This window comes from Brassica oleracea, chromosome C3 (assembly GCF_000695525.1).
Source record: "Brassica oleracea var. oleracea cultivar TO1000 chromosome C3, BOL, whole genome shotgun sequence".
Taxonomy (NCBI): domain Eukaryota; kingdom Viridiplantae; phylum Streptophyta; class Magnoliopsida; order Brassicales; family Brassicaceae; genus Brassica; species Brassica oleracea.
Genome location: NC_027750.1, coordinates 15,585,060 through 15,604,179, shown reverse-complemented (window position 1 = coordinate 15,604,179; position 19,120 = coordinate 15,585,060). Strand labels below are relative to the sequence as shown.

The 19,120-nt window shown below is 36.0% G+C and overlaps 2 protein-coding genes and 1 pseudogene across 2 annotated transcripts; 1 reads left to right on the top strand and 2 right to left on the bottom strand.

The window, feature by feature from the left end:
- The first annotated feature begins 1,996 nt into the window (after window positions 1-1,996).
- LOC106332451 (arabinogalactan peptide 16-like) lies at window positions 1,997-2,604 on the top strand. Its single transcript, XM_013770909.1, has 2 exons — window positions 1,997-2,234; window positions 2,324-2,604. The coding sequence occupies exons 1-2, from the start codon at window positions 2,120-2,122 to the stop codon at window positions 2,428-2,430; spliced, it is 222 nt and encodes a 73-aa protein (XP_013626363.1). The 5' UTR covers window positions 1,997-2,119; the 3' UTR covers window positions 2,431-2,604.
- Window positions 2,605-9,248: 6,644 nt separating this feature from the next.
- Window positions 9,249-10,598, bottom strand: LOC106333064. Its single transcript, XM_013771550.1, has 2 exons — window positions 9,684-10,598; window positions 9,249-9,597 (listed from the first exon to the last, which is right to left on the bottom strand). Exons 1-2 carry the CDS (start codon window positions 10,424-10,426, stop codon window positions 9,582-9,584), a joined length of 759 nt encoding a protein of 252 aa, XP_013627004.1. The 5' UTR covers window positions 10,427-10,598; the 3' UTR covers window positions 9,249-9,581.
- A 1,333-nt stretch (window positions 10,599-11,931) lies between these two features.
- On the bottom strand, window positions 11,932-18,807 carry LOC106329973 (annotated as a pseudogene).
- Between the last annotated feature and the right edge of the window lie 313 nt (window positions 18,808-19,120).

Genomic DNA, 19,120 nt, shown 5'->3' with positions numbered 1-19,120 from the left:
ACTTTAATCAAATAAATTATAGCAAATTTTATAATTGTTTAATTTTCAGTCGTCATATATAAACCTGTAGGCGGTAAAAAAAAAGGCAAGCAAAGATTAACTACTAAACCTATTATGACTGAAGCTGCGTGAGTGAGCAAGAGGTCGTTCAACTATTTCCCTCGTATATTGTGTGCAACTTTCCTTTTTGGATTTACATTCATTCTGAACCATGAATCGAATTTTGACATATACCTTTTTGCTAATTATTGAACTTTTGTATGTTTTAAGCACCTTGAAAACATAACCTTAGAACTTTGTCGAGTTTCAAATTTGAAAAAGAAATAAAAGGTGCTTCTAAATTATTTCAAACTGCAACATGCATGTTCGAGTCATGTTAAAAGATTATTAAATTCGAAAAATAAAATGATGATGCAACTGATCCAACGGCTAATACCTCTCACTAGTTTGTAAAATAGCCACCTCATAAAGATTATACCAATCATTCAATTAACAGCTATAATTATACAACAAATCAATCGTATTGTCGTACATTCAACAACCAAGGTACTCCAAAATAAAATAAGTCAAGCATATATAATCAATTATAAACTACTCGAGAAAACAATAAATTATTTGGAATCAGTTCAAATGGTAAGATGATTAAACAACATCGATAAAAAAATTTATAAGATAGTTATCAATCAAACCATAAATGTAGAAATATTACTTCGGCACTTGTTTTTTTCCAACTCAACCGAACTTAATTGTTTAGAGCGTGTAAACAAAATACCTAAACAGAGCAACAATGTTGTGCGTTATAGAACACCACATTATATATGAATTGTTTTGTTTTCTTCTGAAACCACATGTGAGATACGAAAATCTTTTTCAAAAATCTAAATCTCTACCGATTAACCGATAATCACGCTGATCAACACCTGCTAGCCGTTAAATTAATCAGGAAAACAACATGGCGTGAAATAAAACGAATCATTGTTAAAAAAAGTTGGAGAGACTCATGGAGTCATTTTTGTCAAAAAAAAAGACTCATGGAGTCATGATGAATAAGGTGAGCTTGGCTGCCAATCTGTCAGTCAGCCCCACCATAGGACTCCAAAAGATGAATTATATTATTCAGCAAAAAAAATTGTTTTGTCAAAACTTATATACATATATATATTATAACTAAAAATATATAACAAAAATGCTGACAATAAAATTTATACAAAATATAAGTTATAAACTAAAAGTCATAGAAAAGTGATAATCTATCACATGGCCTTGTAACGCCATCACATATTTGAGAAACTTTCTAAGTATTTTAACACAAGCTTTATATTTAGTTAATAGTATTAACTAATTTGTCTAAGGAAAGACTAATTATTTTATTTTCATTTCTTTTTAAATTTTAATTATTTTATACAAAGTATGTTGAATCATTTATTGATACTGATGTCGTAACATTATTTAACCAACCGTCAGTTAATATTAAATATTCTTTTATTTTAAGTTGTTAAATTTTATTTATTAATTTTCTTATTTTTAACAAAAATTACACAGTTTCATTCTATGGAAAAAATCAACTTCTTATACCTAAAATCAAAATTTAAATTCATCATTTTTGTTGGTCGAAAATTAAGTTAGATTATATCAATATTTTTAATAACCACTATTCCATTCATAACTTTTATATAATTTTTTCGTAATACAAACAACTGAAGTCCGGTTAAAACCTCAATTATATCCAAATCGAACAATTTGAATATTACAAATATGTCGTTTATTTAGTTTTTTTTTTTCCAATTTTTTATAAAATAAAATAAAACTTATCTACAAACATAGATACATCCAATGTTGACAAGAAAAAAAGAAGAAGAAAAAACGGAAGAATCGATGAAAATCATTGCTTTTTGAAATTTCAGTCGACTGGTAAATAGATTTGACCGGGTGGATTACCGGTTATAACCTGTAATCATGAACCGGGTCTTGTACTATAAGAACAACACCTAAACAAGTTGTCTCTTCACTTCATCAGCATCATCCTCACACTGTCTCTCTTTCCTCCTTCTCTATCGTCCTGTCTGCAGATACTCCGGCAAACTTCCTTTTTCGTCGGATCAAAACACCAGAGAGAGAAATGGCGTCAAGGAGTTACGTTGCTGGTTTCGCGTTATTCACATTTGTTTTCGCCGTCATCTCGTCTCTCGCCGGCGCTCAATCCCTAGCTCCCGCTCCTGCTCCCACCAGTGATGGTAAGCATCATATTCAACGATATCACATTCTCTTCTTCTTCTCTCTAGTCTCTCCAGATCTGAATTCGAGAGTGTTTTTTAATCTCCAGGGACATCGATAGATCAAGGGATTGCGTATCTGCTAATGGTGTTGGCATTGGTGCTGACTTACCTCATTCATCCTCTAGATGCATCCTCTTCCTACGGCTTCTTCTGATTTGTCTCTTCATTTCACCAGTTCTTTTTTTTTTTGTGTGGATAAAATCCCGAGTATGATTTGTGTTTTTGTCCTGATTATGATCATGATGATGATTCCTGGAGATTGAATCTCTGTTGTTTTCCATCAGATTATGATTATTATGATGATGATGGCGATTCCTTTTCTTCGATATTCAATTTATTCATCCTTTATAGTGTGTGTTTTCTTTGCTTGAATCACCAGATATTTTGACAATTATTATTAACTTTGAACAGAATTAAAAAAAAAAACAAACGAAAACAAATCCTGTTCTTGTTCAAATTTGTGGCCTTCCATGGAAATCTGAAAAATTCAAAATAAAATCTAGAAATTTCTTGCCGTTATATTCGATTTAGTTTGAATTATTCTTGTGGAAACGGCACTTACATTATATTAGTAGTAGTACATTACCATTCTCGGTTCTATCTTAAAAGCTATGGATGTTACACTTCTAAATGGTGAAAACATATTAATGTAAATGTCAATGTAATCATTTCCCGAGAGTGTGTGTTTTTTTTTAAGGGTTTATTTGTCAAATAACCAGAAAAAAAAAGAGTAATTAGATTTTTAGTAGAAGGTTAGAGAATAGAGAGAGACAGGAAGAAAAATAAGAAGAGAGAGGGTGTTTTTGGTTAGATAGTGGGTTTGTGTTTTTTTATGGCTACAGGGTGCAATTTCCCAAATATTAATGTAAATGTCGAATGATAAACAAAACAAATCATAGAAAAAATAATAATTATAATAAATACAATTGCACATGAGGGTACCATTATAAAATTACGGAATTATTATACCATTTCACATGGGACCATAGCCCTTATCAAAAACATGACTTTGCTACAAACTACACAGGAGCAGAGAGTGGCAAAGAAGCTTCAAGGTATAAGTTTGGGGTAAGGAAGAAGAGACTTGGTTATGTTTCTTACGTCTATTGGACACCGAGTCTTTGCAAAATCTAGTGGGCAAGTAGCTGCAGCAGCAACAAAACCAGCAGTGAAGTTTGCACCTATTGTACTGCATACCATTGAATTTTAACCAATAAACGAGAGAATGTTTCTCTGGATCTAAAAGTTGTAAAGATTCAGTAGTGAGACCAATGTTTAACAATAGCAAGGCACAATAGAAGATCTGAATGTTTTTTTTTTTGTTCAGAGACAAATTATTCACGGGCTCAAGTATCGACCAGCATCTTGCAGAGAACGGAACATCCCTCGCATGTGTTGAGCACCAAGACCAGTCCATAAACATCTTGTAATTTTGTCCATTATTTGAGCTCTTGACTGGATTAACAGCGTCAATTAAGGTATCCAAACACCACCCAGTTTCACATCTCTTTGTGTTCCGTTAATTGCGTGTCTGAACTCAACAGTATAACAAGAGATACAAGCTAAGGAGCGTGCTATATATCGTCCCGACAACAAGTTGGTGAATAGTGAGTTTGGATAGTGATTAATAATATGATTAGGGACAAAATAGGTCGAAATTTTTGTTAATATTAGAAGAAAATCGGGTCAAAAAGTTACAAATGTGAGTCGAGTTCGATTATCAAATCTAGCTCGTTATACAATAAGTATCAAGGTCGCTAAGTATATATCTATAAAATCTCTCTCTAGAAGTATTTTTTTTTTTTGATAAAGGGCTTATCTCTCTCTAGAAGTTCTAGAGAGAAAAACATATTGTTGCTATATTTGCTGAACCCTCTTTTTATAGTGAAAAAGTTATCGACGGCTAATCGTCCTTGTTAATGGGTCATATATTCGGTCTTGTTAGGTGAGGTCACATATTTTCTGCAATCTAGATGTAGTTCACCTCGTCCCAAGACATTTAATGTTGATTAGACTGTATTGTCCGTACTTATTGACCGTTTAGATATGAACCCGAACTCATCTCGTCCCTTTTATCATTATCGTCAAGTTTTGTCTTCTAGTGAAGAGGGCCTTTCTCTTCGTCTGGCCTTTGAATTTTATGGATCTTTTCTAGAACTGGGCTGAATATGATATAATGTGAAATCCACTTCCAACACAAATGGAACATAAGGTGTCAAAGATGGAGATTTTCTGCCGTGAAGCCCTCCATTACATTGGAGAAATAATCATAACAAGGTATAGATCCCAACCTAGCAACATATTCAATGAATTTTCCCCCATGATCAGTAGCTCGCAGAAACAAACGGTTTTACAAAATAGTAACCATAACAAGAAACATTCTTTGTCGAAAGGACTCACGGTCAGAACAGACAACGCTAAACTTGCGTTTGCACCTTTCCAAAGCCTAGAAAACACTTCATGGGCAAAGTTATTTCTGTAAAACTCTACTAATGAGTAAATAGTGAACCAGAAAAAAAATCATCCTTGATTCTATTATTAAATTATATCGTAATAAATAAATAATCTTTAGTTGGTAAAAAGTTTTAATATTTGTTCTTTGCTTTGTTGTCCGTCTAATCAACAACTTCTTATAAAACGTATTACTAACACATAACGATTTTTTAAACATTGTCTTTATTTTTTGTTCTTTGCCTCGTTGCCTAAATTGAGAACACATGCCAGAGCACAGCTGCAGAGATGACAAACCTTTTTACCAATTGATGATTCATAACCATTGGTTACCACCTTCGTATTTACGAGATAACCGACCTTAAATCTGTTATATCTTATTATATAAACCTTGGTTATTCAAAGTTGATAATTAACATGATCGTGACACGTGTCAATAAATTTTTTAAGATTATGGCATGTGTCAAAAATATAATATCTATTTTTTTTTTAGAATTTAAAAGAGATTTAGAAAATGAAAATTATTATTACAAAAATGGACTTTTACGATTCTTTTTAAGATTTTGGAAAAGAACAATTACTATTACATAGTCTTTTATAATTATATATATTGTTAAAATTACTGGATAGTAATTTTCAAAATTTTTTTTAATCCTAAACAAGTAAATAATTGTAAAAAGTTATCTGAAAGTAAATTTTCTTTTTTTGTTTAAAAAATATAATTTTCGTTTTTAAAGATACTAAAGAAAGAAAATTGTAAAAGAAACATATTAACTTTAAAAAAAAATTCTAAAACAAAAACGAATTATAAAATCCTACAAGGACAAGATATTATTAATCAAAAAAATTATAAAGTAAAACTAACTATAAAATAAGTAATATTTATTTTTTAAAAGCCTAAACAAAAGAAAATTGTAAAAGTATTACTATTATTTTATAAAAAACAAACTTTACTTTTTATAGATAATTGTATGTTAAAAAATTATAAACCAAAAGTAGCTACAAATATTTCACAACTATATTTAGGTTTAAGCTTCCACATATTATTTTCACAAAACGAAATAATATTTACAAGAAAATTTTACCTAAGTATTTTCTCTTTATTTCCTGATACAACTCAATTTGTTTTATTATCTTATTACATTTTATGGTGCTAACGTAATTTTTTTCAATTATGATGTGTTTTCGTACATGAGTATGTGTGAATATGATAAATATGTGTTCGTACGTATATGACAAAATATAAAATCGGTTAAACAGAAAATTTTGTTGAAAATAAATTAGTTGTATAAAATTTTTAAACAAAAGCGAATTATAGTATCCTACCAATACAAGAAATGTTTTAATGAAAAATATTAAAGAAAAAATCATTATAAAATAAGTAATTTCCCTTTTTCAAAAGTCTAAATAAATTAAATTTTAAAAGCAATATTATCTTTCTTATAAATAACTAACTTTCTTTTTTCATAGGTAATTTTGAGTTAAAAAAATTATAAACCAAAAATAGCTTCAAATATTTCACCCGATAGGATTGTGGTATATGCCAATAAAATATTAGATTGTTAATGTGTCAATAAAAACCTGTCATTATGTGAAAATAAATATTTTTCCTAAAAACCTAAATAAAAGAGATTTTTAAAATAATTTTTCCTTTTTAATCTTGACCAAACAAGATTTTTTTTCTTTTAATAAATCCTGACAAAAAATAATTGTAAAATTTTATTTAATAGTAATTTTCACTTTAAAAATTTAATGATAAACATGATACTAAACATTATTTAATTAACAAAGGAAAATTTGTTAAAATATTTGTGATATTGAAAAACAAATTTCGAAAATATCAACTTTTTAAAAATAGTCAATATTAACTGGAAATAATTATTAGATAGTAATTTTAGTTTTATAAATCCTAAACATAATAAAAATTTAAAATATTATGTAATATTAATTTCCTTTTCTAAAACCCTAAAAAAACTGTAAGATAATATTTGATATATTTTAAAAAAATCATAAACAAAAGAGATTTTTATCATATTTTTAAGTTCTAACCATAATAAAATTGTAAAAAGTTATTTGGTGATGTCTTTAAAAGAGAATTTGATGATGAACGTGATACTAAAAATTACTCCCTCTGTTTAAAATTAGTATTGATTTGAATTGTGTAAATAAAATTTTTTAAACTTATTTAATAGTAACTAGAAATAATTATCTGATAACAATGTAATTTTTCTAAAATTTTAAACAGAAGATAATTGTAAAAAGTTATATGGTAGTAATTTTCGTTTCCTAAAATCCTAAACAAAAAATGTAAAAGAGTATTTTATATATATATATATAAATATTTAATTGTAAGTGAAAAAGAGCCCTTTTTAAAAACATCCTAACAAAAATAAAATTTTAAAATTATTTAATAATAATATTTTTTAAAATAATTTGATGACACATGATGTTAAAACTATTTAATTAACAAAAATCAAAAATTAGGATGTCGCCATAATTGCTATTTATACGTGTTTGGTCATACAAAAATCATACACATGTTTCATCATACGTAAATCAAATTCATGTTTGATATATATTTTCATGTTTGGTCATAAGAAATAGATTATTATTATTGTCACCAAAGTGATTTTTATATGCATTTTGTCAAAAAATCAAGTTTCATGGACATCTTATTACATTTTTTGTTTTTACTATGCAACTAGGTTAAGATCCGCGCTTTGCGCGGGATAAACATTATATATATAAAAATTGTATTAAAATTCAGCAACTATTAAATATATAATTAAATTGGTGCGAACATATAAATCAATTTTATTAATCTAAAAATATTTTTTTTAATATTTGATAGGATATGTAATTAAATTTAAATGATACTAACATATATAGTATATTTTAGTATATTTTTAATATTAATGTCTATTAAATGATGATTTCTATTCATATAGTTTTTTTGATCATTTGTATATTTTATAGAAAAAAAATTAAATTACTAATAACAAAATTTTTATTTTGGGATTAATAGTTTTAATAATTTATAATTTTTTAAAAAATAAGTTGTCAATGTTCGTTCAAAACTTTTACCAAAAAATTGTTCAAAGTAAATTTTGAAACTAAAAGATTTATGTATTTTATATGGCTTATAGTTTAATTTAAAGCGATATATATATATATATATATATATATATTAATCTTAATAATTAATTAAATTATACTTTTTACTTATATAATTTTGTAATAATTTGAATGTGAGACTTTTAACTGTTTTAGTAATTTATAGTCGTTTTTAAAAATTAAAAATATAACATATACAGAAAAATCTAAATTTTTATTATATGGTTATTGTGGTTGTTTAATTTATTTAATAGTTTAATATTAAAAAAATATGATAGAAGATACAATAATTTTTATCAAATCTTTATTATTCAAAATCATTAATTGCCATATATATGTTAGCCACATTAGGCAATTACGTAAATTTTATTTAAAGAAATAATAAAGTACATTAATAATGAATTTATTGTTAGTTTAATAAAAAATTTATTATATAATTAGATAGACCAACATATTTCTCTAATGATTTTAAGAATCATCATAGGGATGACACGTGGCTACAAAAAAAGTTGTAATGTTTCTCAAATAATATATAGAAGATATTTTTCTACTTCATTTTAAATTAAATGTTATTATGGAAATATATCATTAAGAAATAATGAATTAAGAAAATTATTAAGAATCAGATAAGTTTAATAAAAATATACCATATATAAGTGGAATCTCTATATAAACAAATGTCCCATCTACCAGGAGAAGCGTTTTAACTATCTACGCAAAAATATTTCTTTTGTTACTTAATAGCCCACTATTTTGGTTCACAATATGTTCAAATTTTATATTCGTCCTATTAATTTAATAGGACATATTAATAATCTAGACTTGGTCTATGATAGACTCTTGTATAGTAGTTTTTTTAAAGTTTAATAGAGTAGATGACGGTCTAGTGGGTCAAAATTTAAAAGATTTTACACACGATCTAAAATTTGATTTTTACAATATAATTTCTTTCATATTATATAATACAAAGCTTATTAGAAGTTCATGAGCGTTGCAAGTATAAATGTTTGTTGCGTAGTTGTGTGCTATATAGAAAGCCTATCTATCAAAGATTCGTACATGTAAATTTGGTATTCGATCCGAACGTTATAAAGAGAACTATATCATAGAATTGTTGTGTGTGAAGTTACTTATTAATATTGCATATATCACAGTTGATAATCATATATAATAGAAATATATATTATATGATAATGTAATTGACGATTTGTTCAGCGTTAACAAAATAGGTTAACCAGATAAAGTTAAATATGAAGATGAACTTCCAGACTATAGTCATGTTTTATCTATTGTGAACAAATGAGATTGACTAGTGTTTTTGAATTTGACCATTCATACGCCACAAAGGCTGAGTTATACATACCAAGATGGATGATTGGAGAACAAGCTTGCTATCTATACCCTTACTATGCTTTGTAACCAAGTTGTTATCATTTAAAAAAATACTCATCACATTACATATATGTTTTCCTCCCAAGCTCACAACAAAATATTACACCAACAAAAAATCTATCACACACGAAAATGTAACACATCACTCTCTCTATATGCTCCATCTCAATGTAGTCAAATACCCAAACATTAAATATATAAAACACGAAAATAGAATATAGTAATTTGATCAAAAAAAGAATATAGTAAAGGTATATATATATATATATATATATATTTATCTACAATATAGTTACATATATTCATACAATGTTAGATCACCACCATTTTCGAATTCTTACTTCCTCATTACTGTATATTCACCCTGCAATATTAAACACATAAAGTTTCGAACTTTGGATTTAACTAAACATTAAAAAAAAAAACAATCTTGATTGTTGTTAATCTTACCATTTGAGTGTATTGAGGATGCATTTAGGTGAATCAGTATCAAGCTTGTTCAAGCTAACGCCGCCGCATCTCAAATTAACGGCGAGCATTCCGATCTTAACCCCGCCGACACCTAATCCAACTTTGGTCTTGGCCACAACATTCATAACCAAATCTTTGCTCTGAAACTTGGCCGAGAGTCTCTTAGCCAATCCTCTGTCCAGGAGCTGGTTCTTCACGGACGTCTCCACTTTCACGCTCGTCGAGTTCTTCGGACCTTGTCGGAACCCGTTAACCGTCGTCTCTCCCATCCCCGTCTCGTCGTTTCCGTTGCCAACGCTCATCTCCACGGCGGTGTTCCCGTAGTAGAAAACGAGTTTCGCGTTGGGATTCCTCATCTCCACGCGGGCCACGGCGGTGGCGGAGAGAGACGCGCCGTCGGGATCGTCGGAGAGTTTGAATCCGTCGAGGCGGAAAGAGGCGAGGCTGAAAATAGGGAGCTTTGGATCGAACCAGAGGTAGAAAACGGCGGTTGCGACTAAGAGGAGGAAGATGACGAGGACGAGAGTAATGCAGACGCAACAGCAGCAGGTACGACAACAGCTTCCGCGTTTTGGCTTTGGTCGGAAAGAAGAAGGCATTCCGGCGGTTTTTCTCATGGGTGGTGGTTGTTGCTGTGGTCTGAGAGGGGGAGGAGGGGAAGGAGTGGCCATGTTTGAATCTCTGTAACCTGGTGGTTTTTGAAGAACCGGTTTATCTGCCATTTTATTTTATTTTTATTGATTCACCTCTCCTGAAACCTAAATAACAGAGACGGTGAAATGTTTGATATAATCTTGAAATGGAGAAAGAGAGAGGTGATGATGATGATTGATGATGATTGCAGAGATCCAAACTTGGTTTCTAAGAGATTTCGAGTTTTTTTGGAAGAAAGAAAGAGACTTTCTGTTCTGTGTTGTCGTGAGATGTGAGGATGAGAATTCGTTTGAAGCCGAAACTCTCGCGCGCCGATTTTTTACCATTTGGTCCCTCCTTTTCTCTTCTTACGATATTTTTACCCTTCAGTTTCTGTTCTTTTCAGATTCACCTGTTACACATGATAACATGAACTGAGTGGTATGGTATTATATTAGGTTCGACTAAATTTGATAATAATAATGATTATATGGTGGAAAACCTTTGCGTTATTAGAATCACTAAACGTACACAGTTAATTAGGAAATTTTTTTAAACTTAAATGATTTACAACAGAGCTGTTTGAGGAAGTGGATCACAAAAAGACACCATTACATCGCCTGCTTTAAAGTAGCTGATGATTCTCATTTCCTTACACAGGTTTACTTGACAAAACTGCAAAGGCATGTTATGCGTTCCGTTTCTTTCCCTTGTATCTTTTGTTTGAGAGTTCTGCTTCTGCATTATATATAGTGTGTAGAGAGAAGTCTTTCTAATAAGAATGTTCTTGTTACAGATGTGGGATATGAGAACACTGACTCTTATTAAGACTTACATTACAAAGGTTCCAGTAATTTATGTTGCCATGTCTCCACTTCTCAACCATCTATGTATGAATATGCTTCATGAAATTCAGATTTCAATTTCCAAAATCAACCGGTCATATGATGTTTATCTTGTTTTGTAGTCTCGCTTAGGCTATGCTTGGAGGTGGTCAAGATATATAAGCTGTAACTACTACTGATTATCCTGATGGACAATTTAACGCTAAATTTTACAAGAAAGCTTGGCTTACAATAAGTGGTTTTACTATAAAAGCTGCAACCAGGACCTTAAACAATGCAATGCAAATAAACAGGTGCATTACTTTTGTGCTAAAATACACTAATTTTAAAAGATCATGGTGGGCATCTGCCCCTCCACACTCCACAGAGATTCAAAAATGTTCAAAAATATTGTACATGAAACCTTCCAAAAAAAAATAAAAAAAGCTTACGCAAAGTTAGAACACCGATCTGAGAGATCGCTCTCTCATAAAATTACATCATGTCTAAATGCATTAGAGGAAGCCATGTATAAAGAAAAACACACAACAAAACCTCTCTATATCAACTTCCCCTTGGAGATTAGTCTTGGCTCTTCCATAAATGGTTAATCCAAAAATAAAACCCCTCTACCACAACATCAAATCATATCTCCCTCTCTTTCTATACTACCTACCAAGTTTTCTGAAAACTAGCAACACATATTTTCTTTTTTTTATGTTGACAAATTAAGTATAAACCGGCACTAGAGTGTAACGATCAAACATTCGTTAGCCTGCTGCTACAGCGTCGGCTCGAGGTTTTGTATCAAGCAGTTGATGCAGTTTGCTACTAGAATTAGACTCATTGCATCCAGATCCTGAGTTCTTATTTCCGGACACACTCTTCTCCGGTTCTGAACTTTTCAAATTATTCTGCAACCCAACAGAAGAAAAAAAACAACCATTGGTTAGTCAATGGTAAGTAACCTACCAGCAAGGCTGCATTAGCTCCTCTTAGTTTATCAGATTTTTCATTAAGTTGGTTTAGTTCAGATCTTGACGCCATGTTCTCTGCTGTCAATGCCTCAACTTTCCGTGCGAGTTCTTCAGTCTCGGCCTTTTGAAACAAGGGCAAAAAAAAGGAAAGCTTCATCAAGCCTTTTAAACGTTTAGGTTGAGTATCACACCAAGAAAATAAGAATCTTGATCAAACCTGTTTCCTTAATCTTGATCTTTTGGCAGATTCACGATTAGACTGTTTCCTTCGCTCCCGTTTCAGTTCTCTCTCGTTCTAAAGAGAAAAAAAACCGGATGCTTGTGAGTGAAAATGGAACAAAGAAGATACGTGAAAGAGCAATGAATAAGTCACATGGGGTACCTGAAGCCAAGTTTCAGGTTGAACCATGGCTAAAGACTGTGACATGAAAGAGTACACCAGGAGAGACTATAGCTCTTTGAACCGGTTTTACACCGTTATCACCACTTGAGGGAGAGACAGAACGAAATGAGCAAGACAGAACCAAATGTCTCTTCTCATCTACAATAAAGAAAAATGAATAATCCTATCGTTCACACCAAATTGTTCTCTTTGGGACACATACCTTTTGTTGGAGTTCCCTCTCGATTTCTTTTGAGTTTTGGTTCATCAGCCTAAAAACATGCAAAAAGGTCTACGTTAAATTTAAATGGACTACAAGAGACTACCTCTGTCCACACAATGCATATGAAAACAAAGGGCACTACAAGAGACATTACCCCAGTCGTATTCCCATCACTTCTGTAACATCCCGGGCCAGACCCAAAAAGAAACTCAAGTGCAGGAGGCCCAAGAAGAGGAAATCCTAGACATAACCCTTCCCATTGCTTATAAAAGGAGAAGTCCTCCTAGGGTTCAGCCACAAGAGAGACAGCAAGCGAAGCCCTGCCCGAGCAGAACCCCGCCGCCGCCGCCTCAAGCCGCCGCCGCTCCGCCTCCGGCGAAGCCAGCCGCCAGCCGCCCGCGAAGCCCTAGCCTCCGCAACCGAACCCCTAGCCGCCGCCTCCTTGATTCCGCTTCGTGCAAGCAACTGAGATCTGAACCCTAAGGTAAGACTATGATCTCTAGCTCTAAGTCATTGGAAATGACAGATCCTAAACCCATCTCTCTCTTGTGTGAATCCGACTCTTAAACCAGATCTCGAGAAGTGACTGATTCCCAAATCTAGATCCAGATCTACTTCTGCAAAAAGCTAAGGTGAGGACTTGGCTGTGAACTTCCATAGGAGATGTGGCCAATCCACAAGAATATGGGGTAGAAGCCTAGTAGGAGCTACCCACTGATGATAAGAACGTGTGCCAACCGCTAGAGGTGGGATATAAAAACGTGCATTGTAGGGTCTTTAGCTCATGGTCGGGTAGTTGGGTTTCTGTGTAATGGATCTTATTAGCTCATGACTTGTGATTGATTGCTCTTCCTGAGTTGAGATCGTGAGTTCCGTGAACCTGCCCTCACTGAGTATTCTGTACTCACTCCCTCTTTTTACAGGTATGGCCGAGAGAGAGCGGGAGTAGATGTCCGTATGGTGCAAGTGTTTTCTCGAGTCTTTCATTTATGACTCATTTCTTTTTAAACATTTTTCCCTTAAGTTTTCATTTGACCTTTTCAGTTTTTAGTTGAGTTCGGTTTTAGGTAAGACAATTTGAGTTTTAATAAGAGTTTTCTTGAACGAAAAGATTTGGGTTATGGTATCTGATAAGGTTCATCGGGCCAGGGCCGTTACAATTGGTATCAGAGCCAGGTTAAACCCACCCGGTGCTGTCCCAGGTGGGTAGGGAAAGGTCGGGTAGAAGTAGGAAAACCCGGGTTTTCAAAACTGGGACATGCTGAGACACATGAAGAGTATGCAGACGGAGTTTTTCAATGGAAAGGCCGACGCAATTGTCGCGGATAACTGGTAACCCCAGCAGCAGAGAGGATAAGCCGCAGGGCCAAGAGCGTACGCCGTCGAGGGTCGCGAAGGAGCCGAACCAATCGCGGGAAAGAGCACGTGCGCCCCCCAAGGCGAGCTGCTCGGACGTATGAATCCCTTTTCCACTAGTTCTTCCAGTTGTTTCTTCAGTTCGGCCATCTCTGCCGGCGCCAATCGGTAAGGGGCCCTGGAGACCGGGGCGGTTCCGGGTTCTAGCTCAATCGTAAAGGCATTATTTCGTTGAGGTGGGGGTCCGCGTAGTGGTTCAAACACATCTGCATACTCTGCTGCTACCGGAATACTTTCCAGATCTGGCGCTTCGGTCTCACCCACCATTTCAATAGTGGCTAAAAAGGCTTCTCATCCTTTCCGGATTGCTTCTTCATCATGGGCCATCGATACCACAGATATCCCAGTCCTAGTTCTCATTCCTCTGTACACGATTTGCCTCCCATCAAGCGGAATCCTAACGCACGCTTTGGCACACTCGACCACGGCTCTGTGCTGTGCTAGCCAATCCATTCCCAATATCACCTCGTAACGCCCCAGTTCTAATTCCAGCAGGTCTCCGGGTAAATTCACTCCTGCGAGGATCACCGGTACCTCTTCATATCTTCCCCTCGTGGCCATTTTCTCTGTTCCTGCAGTCTCGACTCCCGTCACCATGGTGTTGAAGTTCCCCTTAAAGTTCCACTCACGCGTAAGTCTAGGGCTTACAAAACTGTGAGTTGCCCCGGTGTCGAAGAGAGTGAACGCTGTCACTCCTCCGACCGCGACAGACCCTACACAACACTAACGCTAAGCTACACGACTACTAACAGTTCTTTTCATATAACATAATTGTAGCGTTAAATCAAGACATTCCCGCGATTGGTTCGGCTCCTTCGCGACCCTCGACGGCGTACGCTCTTGGCCCTGCGGCTTGCCCTCTCTGCTGTTGGGGTTGCGCCCCTTCCGCGTTTCCTCTTTGGAGTGTTGGGCACTCCCCCCTACCCCGTATAGACGAACTTATGGATCAGCTGGAAGGAGCCACCTGGTTCTCGAAGATCGACCTTGCTTCAGGTTATCACCAAATTCCTATTCATGAAAGGGATATTAGGAAGACGGCTTTTCGTACCCGGTACGGACACTACGAATTCGTAGTAATGCCCTTTGGGCTGACGAATGCGCCGACAGCTTTCATGGGGCTAATGAATGATATTTTCAGAGATTATCTGGATTGGACAATAGAATTTGAGTAGAACCGTGCTGGACAAGTTAAGGGAGGACCACAGACGCCATTTGAGTATCGTGCTGGACAAGTTAAGGGAGCAGGGGTTATATGCTAAGCTTAGCAAGTGTAGCTTCTGGCAACGTAAGATTGGGTTCCTAGGGCATGTGATTTCCGAGGCAGGGATAGCGGTGGACCCCGAGAAGATCACCGCAATCACAAAATGGCCAACACCAGGCAACGTAACCGAAGTACGAAGTTTCCTCGGATTGGCAGGATACTACCGTAAGTAGGTTTTAGGGTTCGCCACAATAGCCAGGCCACTCACCCGCCTTACGGGCAAAGAGGTTAGGTTCGAATGGACAGAGGCGTGCGAGGAGGGAGTCAAACAACTAAAGGATATGCTGACTAGAGCTCCAGTACTAGTCCTACCTAGACCAGGGGTGCCATTTGTGGTCTACACCGATGCCTCCGGGGTCGGAGTGGGATGCGTACTCATGCAGGAAGGAAGGGTAATCGCCTACACGTCCAGAAAATTGCGGAAACACGAGTCTAATTACCCAACACATGACCTAGAGTTAGCAGCAGTGGTATTCGCTCTAAAAATCTGGAGATCGTATCTATACGGAGAAAAGGTGCAAATTTTCACGGATCACCAGAGTTTGAAATATGTGTTCACTCAAGGAGACTTGAACCTACGGCAACGCAGGTGGATGGAACTGCTAGCAGATTATGACATGGTCATTGATTACCACCCCGGGAAGGCAAACCTGGTGGCAGATGCCTTAAGCCGAAGGAAATCAGACATCTCCGGAGCAAAGGAAACTCAGGAGCTCGCCACGGCCCTAACAAAACTACATAACTACACCTCTGTGCGACGACCGTGAACGAGGAGGGCGCCGGGTTAGAGGTTGTGGAACAAGCTGACCTACTGAGTCGAATCAGTAAGGCCCAGGAAACGGACTCCACACTCCAAGGGATGGTCGACAAGGAGGTGAGCGGGTACCGTACGGCTGGGAATGGTACAATCCTGTTTAAAGGCCGAGTGTGCGTACCACAGGGAGGGAACTTGAGGGACGAGTTACTGGCACAGGCTCATCAATCACGATTCGCAATTCACCCGGGACGGACAAAAATGTACCAAGACCTGAAGCGGTACTATCACTGGGAAGGAATGAAGAGATATGTTACCTTGTGGATAGCCCGGTGTAGGACCTGTCAGCTGGTTAAGGCGGAGTTCCGGGAGGACTGTTGCAGGAGCTACCCTTACCACAATGGAAATGGGATATTGTGACAATGAAATGGGATATGGTGACAATGGATTTCGTCACGGGGCTACCACGGACCACGAGAAACAAGGACGCTATATGGGTGATAGTAGACCGCCTGACAAAGACGGCTCATTTCCTACCTATACGAACCACCGATAAGACTGAGGACTTAGCTCGAGAGTACCTGAACACCATAGTGAAGTTGCATGAGGTACCGGTAAGCATAGTATCCGACCGGGACCCGAAGTTTACCTCAACTTTCTGGCAGGCGTTTCAAAGAGCATTGGGAACCAAGGTTCGCCTTAGCACTGCGTACATCACCCACAGACGGATGGACAATCCGAGAGGACCATCCAAACACTTGAAGATATGTTGAGGGCGAGTGTTTTGGAATGGGGAGGTAAATGGAGCGAATATCTACCATTGGTGGAGTTCTCATATAACAACAGCTACCATGCGAGCATTGAAATGTCCCCGTATGAAGCGTTGTATGGGCGACCCTGTAGGACCCCCTTATGTTAAACCGAAGTGGGGGAAGCCCTGCCCGAGCATAACCCCGCCGCCGCCGCCTCAAGCCGCCGCCACTCCGCCTCCGGCGAAGCCAGCCGCCAGCCGCCCGCGAAGCCCTAGCCGCCGCAACCGAACCCCTAGCCGCCGCCTCCTTGATTCCGCTTCGTGCAAGCAACTGAGATCTGAACCCTAAGATCTCGAGAAGTGACTGATTTCCAAATCTAGATCCAGATCTACTTCTGCAAAAAGCTAAGCCAATACGTGATAAAGGACAGGATCGGTGTAGTCGCGTATCGGCTGGTACTGCCGCCGGAATTATCAGATTTCCATGACGTGTTTCACATCTCCGTTGTTTAGATGATAATACGTGATGAAGTGATAAGAACGTAGGCATGTTAGGGTGGTCAAGAAACTGATGATAAGATGTTGAGAAGTGACGTGAATAATAAGTGAAAGGCTGTGCAACGTAACTTGACATTGGTTAGCAAGCCAGTAAAGATTGTGGAGGAAAAGCAAGTGGATAACCGTGGACGGAAGGAAAAGATGGTGCTCGTACGCTGGGAGATGGATGGGATCCACGAGGATGTGTGGGAACATGAGTCGCATGTGAAGGCTAACTACCCCGGGATATTTGGAAACGCGGAATGGGATCGGGATGAGGTCCGTGCATTGTAGGGTCTTTAGCTCATGGTCGGGTAGTTGGGTTTCTGTGTAATAGATCTTATTAGCTCATGACTTGTGATTGATTGCTCTTCCTGAGTTGAGATCGTGGGTTCCGTGAACCTGCCCTCACTGAGTGTTCTGTACTCACCCCCTCTTTTTACAAGTATGGCCGAGAGAGAGCGGGAGTAGATGTCCGTATGGTGCAAGTGTTTTCTCGAGTCTTTCATTTATGACTCCTTTCTTTTTAAACATTTTTCCCTTAAGTTTTCATTTGACATTTCAGTTTTTAGTTGAGTTCGGTTTTAGGTAAGACAATTTGAGTTTTAATAAGAGTTTTCTTGAACGAAAAGGTTTGGGTTATGGTATCTGATAAGGTTCATCGGGCCAGGGCCGTTACAACTTCCGTTAGTTGAACCTTCTGTTTCTTAGCTGTTCCATGAGCGTTTACGTTCATCAGCAGCAGTTCCTAGAGACATAGCAAGTCCATCAAATTCTTTCAGCTTCTTCATCAGTCCATTGTCTGTATTCCCAGTAGATTTAGTAGGAGTGTCCATGTTCAAAGGCGTCCCCGGCTGCCATTGACAAAGACCCCATATAACAGTGTGAGGAAAACCATTAAACAATCCACGATGAAACGAAAACTGGCTATCCCGCTTACAGTTGTTAGAGGTGGGCCCTTTTGAACTTGAGGCTGTGATCTCTGTTAAGAAACAATGAAGTAGTCAGTCACCTTGATTATGGAATAAAACGTCACCTTGAGATTGTTTTGAGTTGTTTACCATGGGGAATCCGGGATGAGCGGAAACTCCTCCTCCATGAGGGTAAACCGCTGCATAGGGTGTTCCATATGGTGACATGATATGCTAAAAATATTCAAGACCAATATAAAACACCAATGAGTTGTCTTCCAAATCTATTTGCATTGAGTCTTTGTGTTGAGTAATGATACCTGAGAATTCCACATGTAAGGAGGAGGGTGACCAGACGCAGCCAAAATTATATTGTTTGTGGAATAGTCATAAAATCTTAAGCAAACTCCTTTTAAATCAAAATTTAGATCCATGATCATAAATAAAAATTCATATATCAATCTCTTCTCCATACTTACAAATTAAACAGTATGAATCTCACCATCTAAACTAGAAAATTTAAACACCAATTTTTCTATGATACTAAATTTATAAATTTATATGGCTCAATTTAGTCATTATTTAGTTATATGCAGGTTCCGTTTAAGTTCATAATTTGGTAACTGGTATTTGACATGAGACTCTTTAGTTTTTTTGTAATACTATTTTAGAGGAGAATAAGAGAAAATATAATTATTAATTTGTTAGCAATATGAAAATGTTAAATATTTGGAAATCACATTTGAC